Here is a 23,049-nt window from a genome sequence, read left to right on the forward strand (position 1 = left end):
CATGTTTCTTGTGCAAATGGACATGGATTTGAAGTGAATTTGGAAGAAAAACATTTTCATATTGAAGTCTTAATAATTGTTTTGTTCAACCTGCACCGATCCGTGCACAAATTATTTTGCATAAAGCTGATGCTTCTCACAATAACTAACGTTAGTGTGAAGCCTGCAGGGCACTGTCAGCCAAGGAGAACTTACGATATAATGTAGTAATTTTATAAAACTTGTTGCAGACTTGAGAGAGAATCAATCCCAACAGAACCAGAGAAAACTATAATTTTCCTTTTGCAGACAGTTCATGCAGTTCTGTTGCAGCTCATAGAATTAATCTTGTTATTTATAAAGTAAGGTTGAGTTGTTTTTAGCCTAGTTTCTTAAGAAAATGAGGCATATGTGATCATGCCATCTGTGAATGCTTTCCCTGCACTTCTAACAGCTACCACGTTCAGAGACAATTGCAACCCAGTTTGAAAGAAGGTAGAAGTCTCAAAGAGAGTAAATTGCTAAAAGCTTTCGCCCAGGTATCTGGGCAGGACAAAGATACCTAAATTAGTACTCCCTGTCAGGCAGGAAGAATTCAGCTGTTAAACAGTCTGTTTGGCAGAAGACAGCAGTCCCATCAGCAGGAACTAGTAACGATACCTCTTACCTTTTATCTCATGCAGCCGTGGCAAAGAGCCCAATGAAAACAAATTGTTTTGAAAAGGAGGACATACAAGTCAAAGGACACAAATCTCTGGGAAAACAGTGCTTACAAAATTATTTGGTTTCAGCTATTCTTTGAACTTCTAATTTTACTCTACAAAGATAACAGATTTCATTCCAGCGCTTCTATAAAAGGTTAATTTGAAAGAACAGTAGCTGAACCCTGCCAAAACCATCAAAACATCACATTATTTTAATTTACAGAGGTAATAAAATCACGAGTGGTAGACAGCTTGTTAAGGAGGATGCACATCTCAGGAGTATTAAGCTGACTGAGGTGTTTCCCAGAGAACCTACTCCAATTTTGAGTACCTATTAGAGCAAATGTTAAGTTAATGCAAACCAGGCTTCATTCTTAATTGATCCAGATAGAACCCAGTCCTACCTAGAAGTTTATGTCCACTCTTTAGATAGTAGGTTAAAGAGCCCGTACTTAAAAGAAGAAATTTATTAACTCTATCTTCCAGAAAGATTGCATTTTGCAATATTTTTGTTGTTTTGTTGATTACTCTGAACATTGTTCATAGAGACTAAATAAATTATTTGTACTGCATCAAATAGCTTTTCTCTTTTATGTGAGCAAAGGTTTGTGTTCTGTGGCTGCCACAGTCATTAGCAAGGGAAAGACGAAAGAAAAGAAAAGGAGAGATATGGAGTCAAGAGTGAAAATTGTTACTCCTGGAGCAGGCTGCTTGGTATTGCCTGGGCAGGCTTTGACGACATCAAGCTCTCTGCATGTATCAAATATTATCTTCCTTGAAATGATGACCCAGTTCCTACATCCGTCACTGGATCCTTCAGATGCTGTGTCTCCTGCCGCTCTGTATGACTTTGAGTACGTTGGAAAGGTCAAAACTTTTTGTTATCACTTCCATTAGGTCCTTGTCTCTTTCCACACCATTGATAAATTCTTCTAAAGTCAGTTCCCCTAAAAGGAAATCAGATACTCCTTAGGAACCGAAGAACCCAGCAATCAGTCTCAGCCCAACACAAGGCCATTCATGCCAGACTGAATCCCTCAGGAAGGTTCCCTGTTCTCTGCTGATAGGCAAATGCAGGCAGAATATTTTCTAATGTTTTCCTGCTTTGCATCAGATTCTAGAACTCAGACTTGCTTTTTTCTGTTAAAAGAGATCAAACACACCTTTCACAGAAGTCTAAGACAACTATGAGTGCTCCGTATCTGTGGTGACAGAAATGTGTGAAAAATGTAATGAAGCCTGTAGCAAGGCTGAATTTAGATGTATGGACCAATTCTTACTGACCTAACTGGAATTTATCTTATAGCTGGTTTTAACAGAGATTAGGGCATGACTTTCTGAGGATTACCAGGCATACTCCCTGTGTTGACTACTAGGATTATGTAGAGCCATGATAAGATGTAGTAAATTGGTTAAGTGGTTTGATTAGATAAATTCTTCCAAGCAACTGAAATGGTCATTTAGAGCGTGATTTTTTGGGTTCATGTCAAAATCGGGTAGTATCTTGGAATTTGTGAGACAACCATAACATCTCTTTTACTGAAGAGCAGGAATATTGTTTAGCATTCTTCATCTTTTCCTGCTCTCTTCCCTGTCAGCAAAGGCAAAGGCCAGTCCTAGGCATGTGTCTGCTCACATGGTACACAGAAGTGTACACAATTCTCTGGTTAGAAGTTATTCCAGTGATACTGTTTTTCTCTGAAAGGGGAAACAGAGCTGGGTTTAATAGGAAGAGCTTGATTCTTTCCTCTGAGAACGGTTTAAAGTTTCTTGTTAAAATCACAACAATGAATGATTTCTCACTGAAATAAGAAATGACAAGACACCAGCCAAAGAGAAAGATAGCTGGATGACTTAGGGTGCAGGGGAGCAGCAATTCAAGTTGCGTGCACTTGTGGCGAATGCTTAGCTAGAGGACTTTTGGCTATTTTTGGATTTAAGTACCCCCTGGAGTTTTTTTGTGTTTTGGTTTTTGTTCATGGCAACCTTGGAAACTCCATCTGATGTGAAAAAGGAAAATGATCAGCATTTGAAAAATGTGAAAACCACTTTCTACCCATGGGCAGTAACAGCTGCTTCCTCTTTAGTCATCTGGGTCCTCACTGCACTGGTGAGCAGGCTCATATACACACAATTAAAGTGGAAAGATGTCATTTGACAGAAGTCCTGGCTCTTAGGCTTCAGTGAGAGGAGTAAGACCCTCTCCAGAGGCTGGTGTGCAGTGCCCTGAGGACGTTCACACCTCCCCTTTCAACCCCAGTGCCCTTGTATAATCATCTGGGGAGCAGAGACAGAACAAGCTGTCTCTGTACGCTTGTCCGCGTCCTCCTGCTTTGCCACTCATCCACTCACTTCCTCCGATCTCTCCTCCTATCCCAGGCACTCCTCTTACTTCCCACCTCCTTCTCTCTGTATTGCCTTTGACTGAGGTCTTTGGTTGGATGGGGTTCCTGGACTTGTCAGATGGACACGCTGCATCATTTTCCTGCTTATGCAGGTCAACTGGTCTTGAATTCCCTCCTCTTGATCCCAGGCTATATATTTCAAAGTACCAATACCAGCGTGCAAACATACAAAACCCACTGCAGTTACCAGTGAGATGTGGTTACAATGGCATGCTCAGACTCACTGCAACTGTGACTGGTCTCCCATTTCCTTGAGCTAATGAAAATAAATTGCAAAGCCATCAGGAGATTTGTTTTAAGAATTGCTCCCTATAACCATGGGATTATTTCTTGTATTTTAATGTGAGGAAGGACATTGCAACTTATTTGTCTATTTGCCCTTTTCTTTAATAAGAAGGTACAAGGAGGTAGCATAGTTTAAGCTAAACTTGGTGAAATTTGTCCCATTCCTCAGGTGGAGCTAGTCCTGCTGCTTTGCAGCTATTTAAAAAATAACTAACTATGGAAAGCAGTTTGAAATGGCAGTATTATGAAGATAATTCTGAATAATTCATGTTCTGGCATTTCATTGCTAAAACGTAAGACAGAAAAGTTATTTTTTCAGCTGATGGTCTAGCTCAGATACAATTATTACTTGCAGTAAACATATGGTCAAAGCAGGGGCCAAAGTATGAATAGTCTTAGAATTTGGGTTAGATTCTAGAATATGACTATATGTTATTTGGAGTCCTTTGGTAATTTGCCTTCACCCAGAAGATGGGCCAAGCAGGTGGGGAAAAAATCCTCTACGAGTTATTCACATGCATCACAAGATCACCGTTTATACTCTGATTATATATCGCAAACAGCTTTTTTAAAAATAACCTTAAGACACCAAATAAGACCAGCAAAATAAACAAAAAAAAGCCCCAAATTCCTGGCTGGGATCTGATTTTGCTCTGCAATGCTTTCCTAATATTCCTAAATTGTCAATGATTGCAGTAATTGATGTAAAACGTAATTGCCAGTGGAAGGAGGATCTTCATAGAATCATAGAATTGTTTAGGTTGGAAAAGACCTTTAAGACCATCAAGTCCAACCATTAACCTAGCACTGCCAAGTCCACCACTAAACCATGTTCCTAAGTGCCATGTCTACGTGTCTTTTAAATACCTCCAGGGATGGTGACTCCAGCACTTCCCTGGGCAGCCTGTTCCAGTGCTTGACAACCCTTTCAGTGAAGAAATTTTTCCTAACATCCAATCTAAACCTCCCCTGGCCCAACTTGAGGCCATTTCCTCTTGTCCTATCACTTGTTACCTGGCAGAAGAGACCGACCCCCACCTTGCTACAGCCTCCTTTCAGGTAGTTGTAGAGAGCAATGAGGTCTTCCCTCAGCCTCCTTTTCTCCAGGCTAAACAACCCCAGTTCCCTCAGCTGCCTCCTCATCGGACTTGTGCTCTAGACCCTTCACCAGCTTCGGTGCCCTTCTCTGGACACGCTCCAGCACCTCAGTGTCTTTCTTGCTAGTGAGGGGCCCAAAACTGAACACAGTAGTCGAGGTGCGGCCTCACCCTTGCTGAGCACAGGGGGACGATCACCTCCTTAGTCCTGCTGGCCACGCTATTCCTGATACAAGCCAGGATGCTATTGGCTGTCTTGGCCACCTGGGCACACTCATGTTCAGCCGGCTGTCAGCCAGCACCCCTGGGGCCTTTTCCGCCAGGCAGCTTTCCAGCCACTCTTCCCCAAGCCCGTAGTGTTGCATGGGGTTGTTGTGGCCCAAGTGCAGGACCCAGCACTTGGCCTTGTTGAACCTCATACAGCTGGCCTGGGCCCATCAATCCAGCCTGTCCAGATCCCTCTGCAGAGCCTTCCTACCCTCAAGCAGATCAACAGTCCTGCACAACTTGGTGTCGTCTGCAAACTTACTGAGGGTGGACTCCATCCCCTTGTCCAGTTCATTGATAAAGATATTAAACAGAACAGGCCCCAATCCTGAGCCCTGGGGAACACTGCTTGTGACCAGCCACCGACTAGATTTAACTCCATTCACCACAACTCTCTGGGATCAGCCATCCATCCAGTTTTTTACCCAGCAAAGCGTATGCCCATCCAAGCCATGAGCAAGCCAGTTTCTCCAGGAGAATGCTGTGGGAAATGGTGTCAAAGGCTTTATTAAAGTCTAGGTAGACAACATCTACAGCCTTTCCCTCGTCCACTAAGTGGGTCACCTTGTCATAGAAGGAGATCAGGTTGGTCAAGCAGGACCTGCCTTTCATAAACCCATGCTGACTGTGCCTGATCACCTGGTTGTCCTGTACGTGCTGTGTGATGGCACTCAAGATGGTCTGCTTCATGACCTTCACTGGCACTGAGGTCAGACTGACAGGCCTGTCATGATTAGGAGTATGAGGGGAGGCATTCACATGTGACAGGTTTTGTATTAGAAACAACTCTGAAGCAGTGAATTAAAGTTTTAGTTTCCCAATGCAAGTCCAATTGGCTTAATCTAGCTATCTTGAGAAAAAACAGTAGCATGTGTCTTAGCATGTGTTAATGATCAGCCTTCAAGGGACATCAGCTTTCAAGGGACATCCAGTATGCTGTCCAGTCTTTAGAACATGCTAGAGCCTGTGCAACCATGCATCTTAATTGGTTTTCTTACCCATTTTAGATAGATTAAGCCAACACAAATATAGTAAAAAAATACCTCGATCACACTTTTGTTTTGCTGTGCAACCAGAGTACTGGCATTTTGGGTGGACAGTGTAAGACCTCCATGTTTTAGCCCCTACTGCATGTAATTCCTGCGTCAGCTTAATAGAGTCAGTTGATTTACACTTCACTGTAAAGCTGAAGTAATATGGGTAAAGAAGAACAGATTTAGGCTTTCAGTTAATCTAAACCAGTCAGTTCTTCAGTAGTGTGTTCAACTCCCGTTTTGAGCCCATACTTCCTTGTGGGGGAAAATCCCTGCTAATGCCAAGAAATCCTAGATTCTTACCGTCATTGTTCACATCTATCTTCTGAAATATCATGTTTGTGAACTCTTCAGCAGACATGTTGGTATGGCCATTAATAGTCTGGATAGCCTGAAGGCAGAAATGGAGAAAGTTCTTTCAGACTTTTTTCCCATCAAATTGTGAAAACAATACACTGGCAACTGCAGTAATTGTGATGCAGCTCTTTAGTTCACCAACCCTTTCAAAAATCGCAAAATAAATAGCTATTTCAAGTAAATCTTCAGTAATGAGGATTGGAAATTTAATTAACATAACACAGCCTGAAGATTACGGACTAATTTACATATCTCTGAAGGTCTTCTGAAACCATGTGGCACCTCTGCTCTGCAATACACTTTACATTCCACACCAGCATTTTTATCTTGCCCTAGAGAGTTCTGTGTCTTCAGAGAGTGCTCTATTGTCTGTGTGATTTAAATACAGTATTATTTTTCACAGCTGAAAGCACATGAGGAGAAAGCCTCAGTGATTTTTCTATTAAGACATGTTTAACTTAGTAATCACAAATAAAGGCAGACCAGCAGTCCTGGAAGTTGGCAGAATTTACTTGTCCTCCAAAGAAATTAAGAAAACCAGAAGTCTCCCCTCTGCTTTTTCTGTGGCAAAGGGACCCAATATTTGGAGTAAAAGTATACATTAATATTTTTGCAAAATTGTATCCCATTCACTGAGACAGTAGTTTTTGCATTACGGTGATCATTCCAGTTAATAAAGTAGGAGCCTATATGTTAATAGCCAGTGGTCCAGAAGCAACAAGCATATGTTTACAGAGTTGGACTCAAACTTAATATCACAACTAGTAAGTGTCTGGGACAATATGTACTATATATGTATAAACACACATGCATATATGTTCTGTAATGGGCATACTATAGAATTTGTTTTTCTACACCTGAATTATCTTTAGATGAACTGTGTTGTGTAAGATAATTAACTGTATGTGCCAGTTGTTTCCTTCAGTATTCCTGATATTATTTTAGAACTCTAAAACATAAGTTAAACCTATTCAGCACTGATGTGGAATTCTTGACCATCACTGTCTTTATCTTACTTTGCACAAATGACTTCAAAAAGGCAGCAAGAACTTTACAAAAATAGGTACATAAACATGTTTGTATTACTAATTCATACTTTAGATACTTTTGGTGTTTTATATGTCTGACCCTGATGCAGTCTTCAGAAGAAGGTTGTACTTCTGCCACAGTTAAATTTGTTGTAGTGCTAAGAGTGAAGCAGTGGTTCCTGAAGTACTTGAATCACTGACTACCACAGAATCACCTTAAATAATAAATTAAAATAACTGGTTTGTTAAAAGGCACTGAGAGGGTGCATGGTTGTCTGGAAGGGTTTTGAGGGTTGATAATGATCTGCTGGTCCAAAGTTTACATAGATGTAGGGACAGATGAAGTTTTAATAGGACTTCTGTGATTTAAATTAATGTCTCAGATATGACATATCTTTTTGGACAAGCCCTTGTTTACTGATGCTTAGTATAAGCAGGGCCCTTAATGGCTATGAGCCTGTGTTTTTATTTTTGTTTAGAGCCCATCGATTTTAATCTAGTCTAGGTCAAATGACTTAGGCAAGTTTAAGTTAAAGTTCTCGTACTCCAAAAGAGAAGAAAACACACAGAGGTTTAAACTGGTTTTAAAACCAGGTAAGTTGAAAAAGAAATCTTCTTTACATTAAAAGGATTTTAATTCACTTTTCAGATAAAGCCCAAAACAAAACACAGTCGCCTTATTGCCTCTGGGTGAAAAATGATGGAGAATATCTGCAAAAGAAAGATGTCATTAGTCTTAAATGAGGAGAAATCTGGGAGATGCAGCCTCTCCTTCTACCTTTAGAAAGCTGCTCTTTAAAAAGTAATGCATCAACTTTATTTGTTTGACCCCATGGCTCCATCTGGCTCCAGTTCCTTTTAACTTGGGCAGCAGCTCTTGAAAGTCTCTAACAGTGACTAGCCAGGCACCAGCAGTAATACAGAATCCAGGCAAAGTACATTCCTTGTTTATTATGACATTAAATCCCTATTTAGATTTTATGCTCCCTGCAGCAAAACCTTGATCTGTAACGAATCCTGTACATTTAGGGAGCAGTATTAAGTCATTCATATTTGCAAGGAACCCTGTCATCCCTTTTGGATGAAAGCAGCTACTGAAGTGCAACATATTATTTCACTAGAGCAAGTTGAAAAATACAGAAATCATTTTAAAGAAAGAATTACACTGCTTTGATGGGTTTGAAATGGACCCATTTTCTGCAAATTTTTCTACAATATTTGTATCCAAATGTCACTTCATGATTTAATGATAAAATTAAATGTCCCCAATTTAATTTTAAAATAGGAGTAATGGCGTTTGTAATAAACAAATCTAAAAGCCTTTCAAAAAATTAAAATATCGGAATATTTTGATGACACCTATGTTGTTTCTTGCAGCAAGTTCCATTTGAGAAGCCAGTTTTCCACAATAGACTGGCACAAACACTTGTAACCAGTTGTTTTATTCATTATGCTGCTTCAGTTCTACCCTGCCATATAGCATAGTTTATCACAATTATGTCTCTACTGTTTCTACAGTTTTTCACTTTCAGTAAAGCATTATATCTGTAGAACTATGGTTTAAAGTAAAATACTACTTAGATATGTTTACTTCAATAAGCAAGAAACTAATGGCAGGAGTGTTGCTAGCCAGAACAATTCTGGTTTTACAACTGTAAAACATTAGGTAAAGTACAGACAATCCATTTACAACACATGATGTAACCACTGTTTCAGGGGCAATGCACTATGTCAAATGCTCTTGCTCTTGGTCATAACTTGCTTACCGTGAATATGCTTAATAGTTCTTTTTTGTCAATACATCCGTTTCCATCAACATCATATAGCTTAAAATACCATTTCAATTTTTGGTCAATTTTCCCTCGTATAACCAAATTTATTGCAGCTATGAACTCCAAGAAGTCTATAAATCCATCCTAAGAGAGAGAGAGAGAAAAGAAACCTATTTAACAACACTGCTTTTTCTGGTCATTCTGGCAATTTCACAGAAACAGGTCATTGAATTCGCTATAATACACACTGATTTATAAAGCACCTTAACATAGAAATCTCCTGTGGTTTTTAAAAAGGAGGCACTCAACTGGAAGCACTATAGGAACGGGCGTTAGAACAGGCAGTTTTGTTCTTCTTTGAAAGCTGGGGGCAGTGGGGGGGGGGGGCAAATCTGTTCCAAGCAGTTGTTATTGACATTTTTTGAGAAGAGAAACAGTTTTGTGGTAAACTTCCACGTGTGAAAAAGGGGAGTCTGGGATATCTGGTTTGGTAGTAATGAGATTTCTACACTGGTGTTGCTTCTATTCATACGGGTACTGCAGAACAGATGATTTCCAGTGCAACAGAGCTGCTCCAGGTGTTATTCATCTGAGAGATCATGTAGTAAGTGTTGTACATGGTAACCAATAACCTGGCCTGAACTCCAGATACTGTGTTTTTTCCATATAAACATCAGGTCTCTTTGACTAATACATTTTGCATGGGATATAAAGCCTTCAAGTCATAAACTAGTTTCTAAATAGTGAGGATCGGGGGATATTCATAGGGAAAGAGCATTTCAGATCGATTTAATTCCATATTTTCTGCTTCCTTCTCTGAAGCTGGTGACGGAAACCTGTCAAGGACAGGCCTCCATGGTCAGGTGGTCTAAGCCACTGCGACAGTTCCTGTGTTTCTCTGAAAATGTGGTGAGGATGGAAGAAAGAGTTGCTGAATTTGGAGAGTACTTGCTCCAACTGTTTCTCATGTGCATATAAAAAGAATTAACAGCTGGTAAATTTAATCTTGTGATCTTTACGTTGGTCAGAATCCAATCGCTTGGAAAACCTTGGAAAGACTGTAATCAGTTTCAGGTGGCCTGTGATTGAGGAGAGAAGTTTGGATGAGTACCTAGTAGGTTTAGCATGTAACTTATTTTTATTGTCATACATCAACACACGTCTTGCCACTTGAGGTTTTGCAACTGGCAGGCATTAATCTGCCCTCAAGATTGTACTAGACTAAAGGAAAAGAAGTCCTGTAAAGGTGCTGTGCGACTCATGACCATACATGTAGTGCTTGTTTTGATTTCTGTGCAAGGCTGTTTGGCAGAGTGGCACCTAAGAGGTAAATCCAATGTTTCAAACACACTGGATTCAATGTACATGCAGAAATGGTGCATGCATAACTTGTGCAGACTGACCATTGCTTCACAGACTCTTTGTGCAGGTTCTGCTGTGGTTGCTGGATTTACTGTAATTGCAATCACAGCAGACTCAGCAAAGGCAAAGACACCATTCAACCACTGTTTGGGATTAAATGAAATTTGGCAGTAACTGCATGTAGTTTTCAAACAAGATTAGGCCCAGTATTAAAAGCAGATGCTTTACCAAAAAATGACACATAATGTACCACAAACTTTATGCTTCTTTTTGGCACATCAGCTTGAATTTCAATTTTGCAAGTATTATTTCAAGAAGTATCTCATCAAGTACTTTACTGGAGGGCAAGTTTTATTTTGCTGATTAAGTTTCCATCATCTGATTTGATAGATCTATTAAGAATGTGGTTAGGTGCATTTCACATTGCTGCTTTTTTATTGCATTTCATACTACTTATTGAAACTACAGATTAATGTTAGGCTTGCTGGATGTCCACGACAAGATTAATTTTCTTCTTTCTCCCTTACATTTCACTTCGGATTTTGGAAAATAGTATTTTGTTTGCTTTCTTCCTACATCTTGGTGTCACTGTTGTTGCTCTGACAAAATATCCGAAGTTTGGAAAATTGGCTTAATGTGTTCAGGTATGTAATTCTGGTCTGGTGCATCATTTGGCCTGCCCTGAGCAGGAAGGGACTGAAGGCCAAGGTCAAAAAAACCTACCTCTGAAAAACACCTGAAAGAAATTGTAGTTGCCAGTAAGGCCCCAGCCACTGTCTGTAGACATGGAAAGACCACCGGCAACATGTTAACCACAGCAGCCAGTGCATCAGGAATAGAAATACTGAGAAGGCAGACATGCTTATCTACATGATGCGGAACCAGAAGCATTGCACAAAAGGATTGATGAGAAATGTGCTGTTTTTCCTTTCTACACCAGAAAACATACATTGTAGGTAGAAAAGAAAACATTTATGTGATGCAGAAGGCTATGGCAATCTTGTTACACATATCCATAGCTTTCTCAGATAAAGAGAAATACTGTGCTTTTTACAGTGGCATCCAAAAGCCTCAGAATAGTACATTCAATAATGAAAAAATCATAACAGTAACCTATGAAGATCATCCTGTGGTTCTGTGAGTACAAGTAATACAATATATGTGTTATGATATTATTAAAAGAATACTGCCATGCTGATTTACCCATCTGCTGCTCTAAAAACATTCACAATACAAGTATCTAGGTAGGTCCTTACGTGTCTCCAGGCTCTGTAAAACTTCATTCTGTGCAGTGCACACCGTAAAGTATCTGTTGCTCGTTAGCAAGTCAGTAATTCACAAGCAAAGGGCTACCATAAAAATATCAAAATAATAATAATAATAATAATAATAATAATAATAATAATAAATTTTAAAAATCCAAACGACATAATAAGCAGAGCTGATCACCAGTGGTGGTAGATATAAATAATTTACTTCTGGTGCTTTACTCTGTTATTCCAAAGGGCAAATTTCTAATATTTTTATTAAATGGAGTTAATGCTGGTGAAACCTGCTTATTTGGCAGCTTAGGATACGGGACAGATTTGGGCGATGGATGCATTTCTTGTGTGTGAAGGCTTATTTTCCGTGTCTGTATGGCGCTGGCCATGCTGTCCTGCATGGAACAGTTTGATTCACAAAACAAAGACAAAAAAAGGCTCCAAAACTGAAAGGAGAATTTGCTGATGATATAAGCCTGATCCTCACAGCCCTGAGGGCACCACCAGCCCTGACTGCCCCTGCCCAGGCCCCAGGCCCCATTTCAGTTGTTCATTAGTTACTGCATCTCCTGAAGAAAAAGCAATGCAATTTTATCTTTTTATGAGATGTTTTTGCTTCAGAATGTCAGCCTATGTGCAGTTGCTGGAGGCTGCTCGCTTTTGTTTGGTGAGGACGGGGATGTGTATCCTGTGAGGGCAAAGCCAGGCAGCGGGGGACCGCGGCGTTACACAACGGCAATTAATACCCCGGCCCCGGAGCCGTAGGAGGGTATTATCCTTTGCTTCCCAGAATAGCGTTGCTAATCTTCACAGGTCCTTAAAAAAGTCTCACAGCTTCAAACTATTTGAATACAGATTAAAAATAATTGACTTGTCAGCTGTGTATTCACAGCTGATCTTAAACAGCAAGGTAATTCAAGGTTGGGCCAGAATGATCTGAACTCGGCGTTTTGGCTGCCTAGCTCCTACCTGAGCGTGATTTCCTCACCATGTTGAGGCGGTGCTACTGGGATAGCGAGCCAGCCATCTGCCACAGCACACCGTGGCTATGCATGTGGAAAGGGCAGATTTCTATCCCTGCAAAACCCTGTGATGAGTGAACTCATCCTCTTAGTTGGGCTACTGCGGACTCTACTAAGAGTCTATACACGGTAAGCAGTGTCTTGTTTTCATGTTTGCTCCTGAAAAATCTCTAAACTCAACCTGACACCAGGAGAATAGCTCAACAGGCTTTATCAGGATTAACAAGTGTGCAAATATAGATGGGGTAGGTATTTCAAACCTAGGCCTTGGGACATTAAGCCACCTTCCCTCCCCACCCCCGTCTTTCAGAATCCTACTTAAACCTCATAAGGCAGAGGGAGGAGGCACAGGTCAAACAGCGGATTACAACAGCTCAGAATAACTGTGAAATTTATAGCTAATCCTATGTGCTTCTCTCTTTCTCTGTAGACCCCATTTCAAATATAGCGCTGCTTTCTCCGCCCTCAGAAACCTGAAGGAGGATTCATTTCACTCCATTTCATCTTCCCCCATTTCCTTGCTTTCTTTTTGCTTCTGACGACTTTCAGCTGTTCCTCAAAGGTTGCGTACGCATTCTTGAAGAAATACAGAGCTACTTGTGACTCTGTTACTTTGACATATCCCTCGGGTCTGATATTGGAGTTTGGGGCTTGGAGAGAGCTCCAGATCCCCTATGGACTGTGGCCAGAATCACCAGTTTCCTAAGTAAACAAAGCTGGCATTTGTCATGGATGGGGGGAGACTCTTGGCAAGCCAAGGCTATTAGATAAGGATGAAGAACGAAGCAGGGAATTAGGAGCTGCAGATTGTTAAGTGGTTTTCGGATAGCTGCATACCCACTGTTACATAAAGAGACGAGGCTGTATTGACCAGACTGTTACACAAGTTTCTGCTTTGCCCAGATGAAGAGGACCTGTGAGATGTGGGACTTAGAAAATACCAGGACCTTTGTGTTGGAAGAGTTGGAAATGCAGAGCCAGCTATGTGTCCTGGCTCTTAGGCTTGTAGGCTACTCTGGTAAAACCTGGTGAAATCCAAAATGTTAAGATGGCAAACAATTTTATTTCTTTAAAATTAACAACTATCCCCCAACTCTCTGCCATCACTCACGATTTTCTTTCAAGATTACTGGAGAAGCAGGGAGACAAGGAAATCACCAAGGCATTGGGCTGGGTCCTGTGCTCAGCCTGCAGCACGGCACAGCAGTGCCCAGGAGGGCTGTACTGAAGGAAAGCACGTGCTCAAGGACCTAGCCCTCTGCCATCATCTCCTGGATAGTGGGGTTCAGCTTTCTGCACCCCTAATTTTGAGCCTGTGCTTTTAGGACCATCTTTCCCAACTTAAAACAAAGCAATAGTCAAGAGAGAGAAAACTAAAAAATGCAGCTATGACCACATAATGCATTTTTCAGCAAATATCTTGCTGGCAATTCAAGCAAATTTTTCTTGTTTGACAAACGCGAGAATGTAGCAGGATAAACCTCCAGGAAAAGGACTTTGAAGACATACATGTCTGCTAGTGGCAAAGATGCTCTATTTGGCAGATTATCTTGGGTGCTCCTAGATAATGTTTTTAGGAATTAATGTCTCAAGGGACGTATGCAAGAAGGCTCCTAAAAGTTAAACACATATACTGTCATTCCCTAAACTACTTGGTATTATCAGATAAAAGACCTCAGGGAAGGAAAAAATTAATACTCTGCCTTCTTTACCTAGTATGCATTTTTTATTTCTATAAAAAATGGGAGATTATAGATCATGTTCTGTCACAAGAAAACAGTTACCAATTTATTGCCATTACATGAGCTTGCAGCCAAGTTAGTTAAAACAGATCATCCAATTTCTGATGTATTTTTCCTGCAATTATTATTTCCAAAGCGTGGTTCACCAACATCATTGTCACCAACAAATTTGTGAATCATGATTGCATAGTTTTGGATGTTTCAAAGCAACACTTAAATGATAAAGGGGAAAAAGAAGAAAATGTAAACCTGAAGTAGCCTCTAACTGCTCTATTCATAATTAATAAGGAAATAAATAGAAAAAAAGACAGTTGCACTTTTAAAAAATATTTAAAGTTTCTTTTAATAAAAGAAGCAGATTCCTGAACTGTTCCTCATTAAAATTACTTTGCCCTTTATCTACATCATAATTTAACAAGTAGTATTTAAAAGTAATTATTATTAATTGTACAAAGTTAATCTTCATTGCCTATTCATGTAGTGTGACAAAATTAGTGTTAGCTGGTAATGGTAGTAATACGCTCCAAGTGCTTTTTAAGCTCAGTGAAAGCTGCATAGTACATGATAATTTGTTTACACTTAAATGAAATTTTCAATTAGAAAAGTGTAATTGCTTCAGTTTGATGTGTAATATTGGTCACTGAATAACTGCAGAGGAAACTGGAAACACTTTTTTCTGTTTTAAAAACAGTCAGGGAGTGTAGGAACATTAGGTAACACAACTCAATGGGGTGCTGTGTAGATGATGAAGATTATTTTTAAATAAAATTGAACTTCATTATTCTTTCGTATTCCTCCCTTTCGATACTGATTCACATTGAGTTTTGCTACATTTGTTTCTGCAGGACATTCAGTAAAAATGTATGTGATACAAATTTAGTCCATGTTAAAGAAAAAAACAAGGCAAAAACGTTAAGCCAAAGAATCACTTGACCAAACCTCTAAGTGCTTAATTTTTATTGTCAGTACTTTTTGCTACTGATTTCTCTGTATCCAATGCAGTGACTCATTTTCTCTAGGTCTCTTGTGCAACATAGTTAGCGTTACAGCTTCATACAGGACCTATGGGCTGGGCTGTCTTAACCTGTGGATCTCAGGTGCTGGGTCCTAGTGTGAAAGAGGACTCCTGACGGCCAGGTGCCAAAGCGTTGGTGGATATAGTACATCTGGCCTTGTGCCATGCACAAACCGGGTCTTTGATCTGGACATGCTCTACAGTGTGATGGACCTGCTGCCCAAGTGCAGCAAATCTCTATTGCAAATGCAGTGAGCCTGGACACGCTGTGCACAGATGGCAAGGAAGAGGCTATTCAATGAGGTGGGGACACTCCGTGGTGTGCACCGTGGGTACCGCTGCACCATTGCATAGCTTAATCCAATCCAGCTAAGCATCAAGACTGCAATGCAAGGAAAATTCTACTGGAATATTACTTAATAGCACTTGCCTACATGAATATTTTGAAATTTTGTTTTTAAAGAGAAAATTTCTTGGACATTCAGATTACCCTTTTTGAAATGCAAAAAAAAAGCCACTGAATTCTTCAATGCTGTAACAGAAATCTGAGACAGACCTCTCTTTAATATCCCATGTAAAGAATCAGCCTTCCACGCTTGATGGTGCTGTGCCACTACTGGGGAATTACCTCTGGTCTAAAACTTTCAGATCATAACACGTACCATCAAATCCTATAGTCAAGAATTCAACTGTACTGACATTAAGCAAGCGATGATTTTAATGATAATGTTAACGTAGGCTTTTAGCTGGTAATGACACATTATTATAGCATAAGTTAGTACTATCACAGCAGTAAGTCCTGTGCCAAACCACTAGAAAACAAAATTAAGATTGTGAAATTGCACCAATAATTGTGGGAAGTCCTTACAAAGTAATAGATTCCTTTTTGGAATCAATATATAAAATTGGATGTAAAAAAAATCTGGAGATAGTTAAGAAATAGAACAAAGACATTCTTTAAGACAGTCTATAAATAAATAGAGTAGTGTTTCATGGAACCAGGTGAAATATTCATAGAGCATAGTTTCTATTCCATGGAATTTTTTATAAGGGTACAATACCTTTCAAAGGCACTTAAACATGCTGACAAAATTGATACAACTACACTGCCTTGAACATAGCAAAGCATAATTTAATCTTCTCCTTATTTACAGTAATCAGGCTAGTTGCTTTACATTTGAGGTAATTTTATGCAACATTACTCCAGATTAAGGAGAAGCAAATGGTTTGTCTTTGTTGTTTTTGTTGCTTTTGTTGGATTGTGTCAGAAACTAATGGGAAAAGGATTTGTACAGGTACATGTCAACTCCAAAAAGCCCAAATATTTCAGGTAGTAAGAGCTGTAGATTTTTGTTACTTCTGACAGAAGAATTCTTTCTGACTAAGAGATATCTTGATTCTTGTTTTCTTCTAGCCCTTGGTTTAGAAGCTGGTTAATTTTTTGACACAGGCTTTTATTGCTGACCCTACAATGTGATAGCTATGACTTTCATGAAAAGAAATAAGTTTTCTAAGTACTTCTTGTTGTGGAGACTAATGAGAGGTGATTGTGAGAGTGAAAAAGGGTTCAAAACCAGAAAAAGTAAGAGTTAGACTTCTCTGGGCAAAGTGGTAGTGCTATCGACATGTGCTGGGCCAACACAGGAACCATGGAAAAGGAGTAGCATAAAACATAGCATGTCTTGCCAACCACAATACCAGTTTATATGGCTCTTGGCCCCATAGTGTAGTGTTGTCCTGGTTTTGGCTAGGATAGAGTTAATTTTCTTCCTAGTAGCTGGTATAGTGCTGTGTTTTGGATTTAGTATGAGAACAATGTTGATAACACACTGATGTTTTAGTTGGTCCTAAGTAAGCTGAAAAGTCCTTGATTTAGTATAAGTACTACTTAGCAACAACTAAAACATCCCTATATTACCAACACTGTTTTCAGCACAAATCCAAAACATAGCCCCATACTAGTTACTATAAAGAAAATTAACTCTATCTCAGGTGAAACCAGGACAACTAGTCAAGGACTTTTCAGCTTCCCATGCTCTGCCAGGTGCACAAGAAGCTGGGAGGGGGCACAGCCAGGAGAGTTGATCCAAACTGGCCAAAGGGCTATTCCATACCACATGACGTCATGCTCAGCATATAAAGCTGGGGAAGAAGAAGGAAGGGGGGGACATTCGGAATGATGGCGTTTGTCTTCCCAAGTAACCGTTACGCGTGATGGAGCCCTGCTTTCCTGGAGGTGGCTGAACACCTGCCTGCCCATGGGAAGGATTGAATTAATTCCTTGCTTTGTTTTGCTCATGTGCACGGCTTTTGCTTTCCCTATTAAACTGTCTTTATCTCAACCCACAAATTTTCTCACTTTTACTCTTCTGATTGTCTCCCCATCCGACCGGGGCAGGGAGTGAGCGAGCAGCTGTGTGGTGCTTAGTTGCCGGCTGGAGTTAAACCACAACAAGTGTGTAATGCAGATGTTGCTGCTTCAACCTTACTGCCTTGGTTAAGCTGTCTGGTTAGAGTAAGCCAAGAAAAGCGTACTTGTCCAGAGAGTCATTTAAGCCTGAAGATATCCCTAAAATTATGTGTGCATCTGAGCTTATGTTTGCACAACTATTTGAAGACTTAGGATACAAAAGAGGAAAGTTGTTCAGGAAAGTCTGGGAAAATATTTCTATAATTATCATCCTCTCTCACCCTGCTTTGGATAGCTGTTAACTATTAACTCTTGCACCCAATTCTATTATGTCAACTTTGGTAATGCCTGCAAACATGTAAGGATGCAGCAAACAGTTCCTTAGGCAGCCTGACAATTCATATCACAGCAGCTATTCCTGGTCCTGAGGACTGGATCCTGGATCAGAGCAAGACAATCTGAGAAAGGATGCCCAACTGAAGCTCAAATTTTCCAGCAAAGGAGAGTTAGCAAAGATGCCCTCAGCCGTTATAATTAATCCCACAAGAGTGGAAACACTTAATACTTAGGTTCCAGGTAGTCTTCAAGTATTGCTCAGTAGCAGTCATTTTATGTCTTCTTTTAAGAGCTCTTCATGCCTTCAATAAGAATGTGGAAGGCAGCTATCACATAGTGCTCGGTAACCATTGCATAGTTGGGCCATGTCAGTCTTTAACAAAATAATGTCTTCAGTAGAATCTAGCTACTAATTGCCTCATACCAATGAAAATAATATTCCTCTGTCTCTCACAATTCTTAAGAAGGGGGAAAAAGTGGAGGGAGAAAACAACTGAAAGTCAAATGAAGAATGAGTTACATTACTCATCAAAACATCTCTGAAGAATATTACATCTTTCTATGAAGATTTATGTGCTTTTCTTGGAACATGAGGTGCAACCACTGCTTTCATGGAGAATTTCATGGCCAAATGATTTGCATTTCCTTCTACTATGATCCCTGAGAAGATATACTTGGCTAATTGCATTAATGTCCCTATAACCAGAGAGGATAACGTCTATTTATAGCTAGAACACAGAATCAGATGTTGAAAAGTCTACCTGAAAATCGGAACTATAAAGACACAGCAGGACAGTGGGGAAGGAGCAGGGATGAGGAAAAAAGGAATGGTGGTCTGCCTCCCAACACTTGTAAGCATTGTGCAAAATACAAGGAGTGAAGGGAAACTCTTACTCTTCAGAAAAAAAAAAAAAAAAAAAAAAAGTAGCTTGAGGTTTAATTTACATTAGTATGTGGTCATTTCAACACACAACAAAGTTCTATTGAAGGAACACATTTTTGCATTTCTTGTTATCTGTTCTACATCAAACAGCCTGTTTTAACTTTCTTCTTTAGATTTTAAAATGGATTCCTTTTAAAATTTTTTTATAGTTCTAATTTGCATAATGATGTCAGATGAACTCTTTATCACAGAACTACTTTATCACAGAACAGTTTATTACAGAACTACTTTAAATTTTAAATGAAAAAGCACAAACTAGAAAGATTGACATCAGTTGGTGGCTCCTTTTCTAAAGCTTTCTTAAACTCTTTGCTGTGGAGTGTCCATTTTTCTGCATCTACCAACATTATCTCTGCATAAGAAGTGTAGCAGAAAATACTGTTCTCTGTTGAGGACTATCCAATGCTTTATAAAATGTTAACAGAAAATCCTTGAACTTGCATAATTTTCCTTTGGTGCTACATACCTATTCATCTTCTTTACTCTTCACAGTATATCCTACCTTTTAAAATCCAATTTTCTTACAAAGCAACAGACACTTATTCCTGTAGTGAGTTTCAGTTAACACCAAAATAAGCAATAAGAGAACTACAATAGCAGCATCCCGTTTTCAGTACATTGCTTCACATGTTAAATGGTTATGCAAATTTTGTCCTTCACAGTTCATAAGAACCCAATCAATCAATCAATCAGTTCTTACAGTGTTCAAATTTTATTTTTAGTGGTGGCAAAACCTATCTGCAAGCCAGTGGAAGTGGATGACAATGATCTGGGTTTCTGATTTAAAGAAAGAAGATTTTTTAGAATAAGTGTTAAATAGTAGCAGTGCTGACTATAGAATGTTTCCTTAGTTCGTGTTTAAGAGCAACTAACACTTCCAATATACTATGGATACACCAGACATTATTTTTCTAGATATGCTCTCTCCTTTAACATTGGTGTAAGCTCATTTTGAAGGATATAATCTCTCTGAAATATGATACATATTCTCACAGAAAACCAAATATACATCAGTATACTTGGCAACTACTGAAGTATTTGAGATAAATATAACTCTTTCCTCTCCAAAATTCATCAGTAGGCTGCATGAACTAGGACTGGATGACAGTTATGCGTGGACTGAGATGCAGAAGGAATAAAAAAAGCAGGAAGAATTCAGCTTACTTCTGTGTGGTTGCAGCTTTTTCATTTTTGTATTACAAATAGCTTAAGGTTGAAGAAAACTGAGGTAATTTTTCCCTAAAATGACCTAATAAAGAGAATCTTTTAAAAAAATGAACTCTGTTGCACTTGTATTTTAATAAAAACATTATTTTTGAAGGTTTTCATTGGAAAGCTGTAGCAAGAGGGAAACCCACCATTTATTATACTGCCAATGCCATTGTGTAAATAATGCTTATGAGTATTAATGTATGAGTCATGAATAAAACATTTGCTTAAATGCTACCTCCTGCACTCCTTGTGATAATCTCAAAGAAAGTTAACTTTGCAATTACAGTTCTGAACGTTCAGCATCTTTATTTTTTCACTGGAGCTAAGAATGATGAAGAACAACCTTCAAACTTCACTAGCATATTTATTTATTTGTTTGTTTGTTTATTTAATTATTAGCAAAGCATCCCACAGAGGTCAAGGAAAGGATGAAAAGTCTTGATATAGAAGCCTTGTTTTTAAGAAACATGGAAAAATTAAAGTCATCTGCATAGTTGGTGAATAAGGTAATTTAATTATGGAACAGCTGGTGGTTGGAACAAGAGACACACCAGAAATGGTTAGCATTTATTTAGTGTGTTCCTGAGAAGAGAGCTTTTAGGACACAGCCTATGTCACTAATCTCCAATAGAAACAGGCACTGACTGGAAACAGCTTTTATACATTGAACAGGTGCACCCTGTTGAGCCAGAGGCATGAATGCTTGTACAGTACTATGCTCTGCCACATATAAACATGCAACATAACTGTGTCCAAGAAACCATACAGCCAGAGTAGCATTGCCTCTTTGGCACGGTAAGTTAGTGCAATGCTCTGAGCTTACATGGTCTGCCTGCTGCCAAGACCAGAGGTAACATCAATGTCTACATGACATTGAATTGTGCTGTGAAGATGTACCCCTCCCTGTCGTATGTCCAGTGACCACGGTCATTTCCATGAGGGGGGAGATGAACTACTCTATTATCTCCAACCTAAAAAAATCCAGGGAATCATAAGGTTTGGCTTGCAACTGAATTCCTGTTGGTATTTGTAGGGATGACTTGAGTGAAACAAGCTTTGACTAGGCTTTCAATCTATCACAAATTGTCAAAAAAACTACCATGCTGCCATAATTCCTTTTTCACAGAATCATAGAACCATTAAGGTTGGAAAAGACCTCGAAGATCATCTAGTCCAACCGTCAACCCAACACCTCCATGCCTGCTAAACCACGTCCCAAACCGCCACGTCTACATGTTTTTTGAATGCCTCCAGGGATGGTGACTCCACCACCTCTCCGGGCAGCCTGTTCCAGTGCTTGACCACCCTTTCAGTCAAGAAATTTTTCCTAATATCCAATCTAAACCTCTCCTGAGGCAACTTGAGGCCATTTCCTCTCGTCCTATCGCTAGTTACTTGGGAGACGAGACCGACACCCACCTCGCTACAACCTCCTCACAGGTAGTTGGAGAGAGCAAGAAGGTCTCCCCTCAGCCGCCGCTTCTCCAGGCTAAGCAACCCCAGTTCCCTCAGCCGCTCCTTATAAGACTTTTCTCCAGAGCCTTCACCCTGGTGAAGGGTCTGGAGAACTTTTTAACTGTTCGGTTTCTGGGCAAGTTGTTTTTTTAAGATGGAAATCCTAAGTAGGAGAAAGATGTCTGTAACAGACTTCAGCTGGAAGCAACAAGGCTAACAAGGAGGTGAAATGCAATTCACAACTGTAATTACTGCCCCCCCCGCTAAGTCCCATTGGCATCCTGTGAGGTTAATGTTCCACACCTTACCTGCTAGAGGTTTTAAACTAGGCATACATGAAACACAGAGGAGAAAGTCTATCACCTTTTAAGAGTGTTTTATCATGTTATTCTATGATACAATACCTCCAAGCATGGATGACCCCAGCTTAACTCAAGGAGCATTAGGCTGCTATAATTGGAATTGTAGATTAATCTCAGGCCTAACACTTTAGCACAGCTTTCTGAGCAGATTGCTATTTGTGAGAAAACAGAAACCTAAATGAGAAAAATATATTTTATGCTGAGAGTAGAACACCTTATTAAATGACTTACATTTTCCAGAATGAGTTTCTTTAGATTTAGATCAACTGTATACTAGTCCCCAAACCATATGCTTTTCTATATAAGCTTCAGCAATAGAAGTCATAACAACTTTAAACTGTAAAAGCCCCACTATTAAACCATGTTATTGTCTAGCCACAAAAAGTTAGATAAGAAAAAAGTCAGGTCATATATCTGTAGAAGTCAGCTGGGGGAAGCATGGGAGAAGGTTCAGGTTTGCTAGCAGTCTAGCTAAAAAGCACTTCTATATAAAGGGTACTATTAAGAAAAAGGAAATAATTTCTATCAAGAAGTTTTGTATACTTCACCACTCACTGGGATAATGGCCCCTTTATTAGAAAGCAACAACCAGGCAAGAATACAATAGCAAAGGAAATGAAATTTTGATCTACAAACCTGAGAAGTTGCTGTAGTACTGAAGGAAACTGAATGCGAGCAAAAACTCAAATGACCAAATTATTTCTGAATTTGTGCGTTATGCATACAACCACTTGCATCCATTAACTCCTGTGGCTTGGAGAGGAAAGATTATAATCTGTTTAATATTGCACAGCGCCTAAATGTTCTACATAATGTCATGGAAGCATAATGACCCCTTATTTGTACAATCATAGCTGCCATTTCAGAGCCCACAGTGTGATATTCCCAGTCAGCCATCCATTGACCCCTCTTCACACATCTGTACTTAATTAAAAGCACTTGTCAGGATCAAAGCCTACATTTCTGCCAAAAGCCCCAGGGAGGAGAAAAAGCAAAAGCT

General features: G+C 39.6%; 1 protein-coding gene across 1 annotated transcript in view; it reads right to left on the bottom strand.

Annotated features, from left to right (window-relative positions):
• Window positions 1-1,499: 1,499 nt before the first annotated feature.
• Window positions 1,500-23,049, bottom strand: part of GUCA1C (guanylate cyclase activator 1C) — a 33,462-nt gene continuing 11,912 nt past the window's right edge. The window contains exons 2-4 of the mRNA XM_072851450.1: window positions 8,923-9,072; window positions 6,075-6,162; window positions 1,500-1,630 (exon numbers count right to left, since the gene is read on the bottom strand). Of these exons, the coding sequence (XP_072707551.1) occupies window positions 1,500-1,630; window positions 6,075-6,162; window positions 8,923-9,072 (369 nt within the window). The remainder of the gene's footprint in view (window positions 1,631-6,074; window positions 6,163-8,922; window positions 9,073-23,049) is intronic.

The sequence above is a fragment of the Ciconia boyciana genome, chromosome 1, assembly GCF_034638445.1.
Source record: "Ciconia boyciana chromosome 1, ASM3463844v1, whole genome shotgun sequence".
In the NCBI taxonomy this organism is placed as follows: domain Eukaryota; kingdom Metazoa; phylum Chordata; class Aves; order Ciconiiformes; family Ciconiidae; genus Ciconia; species Ciconia boyciana.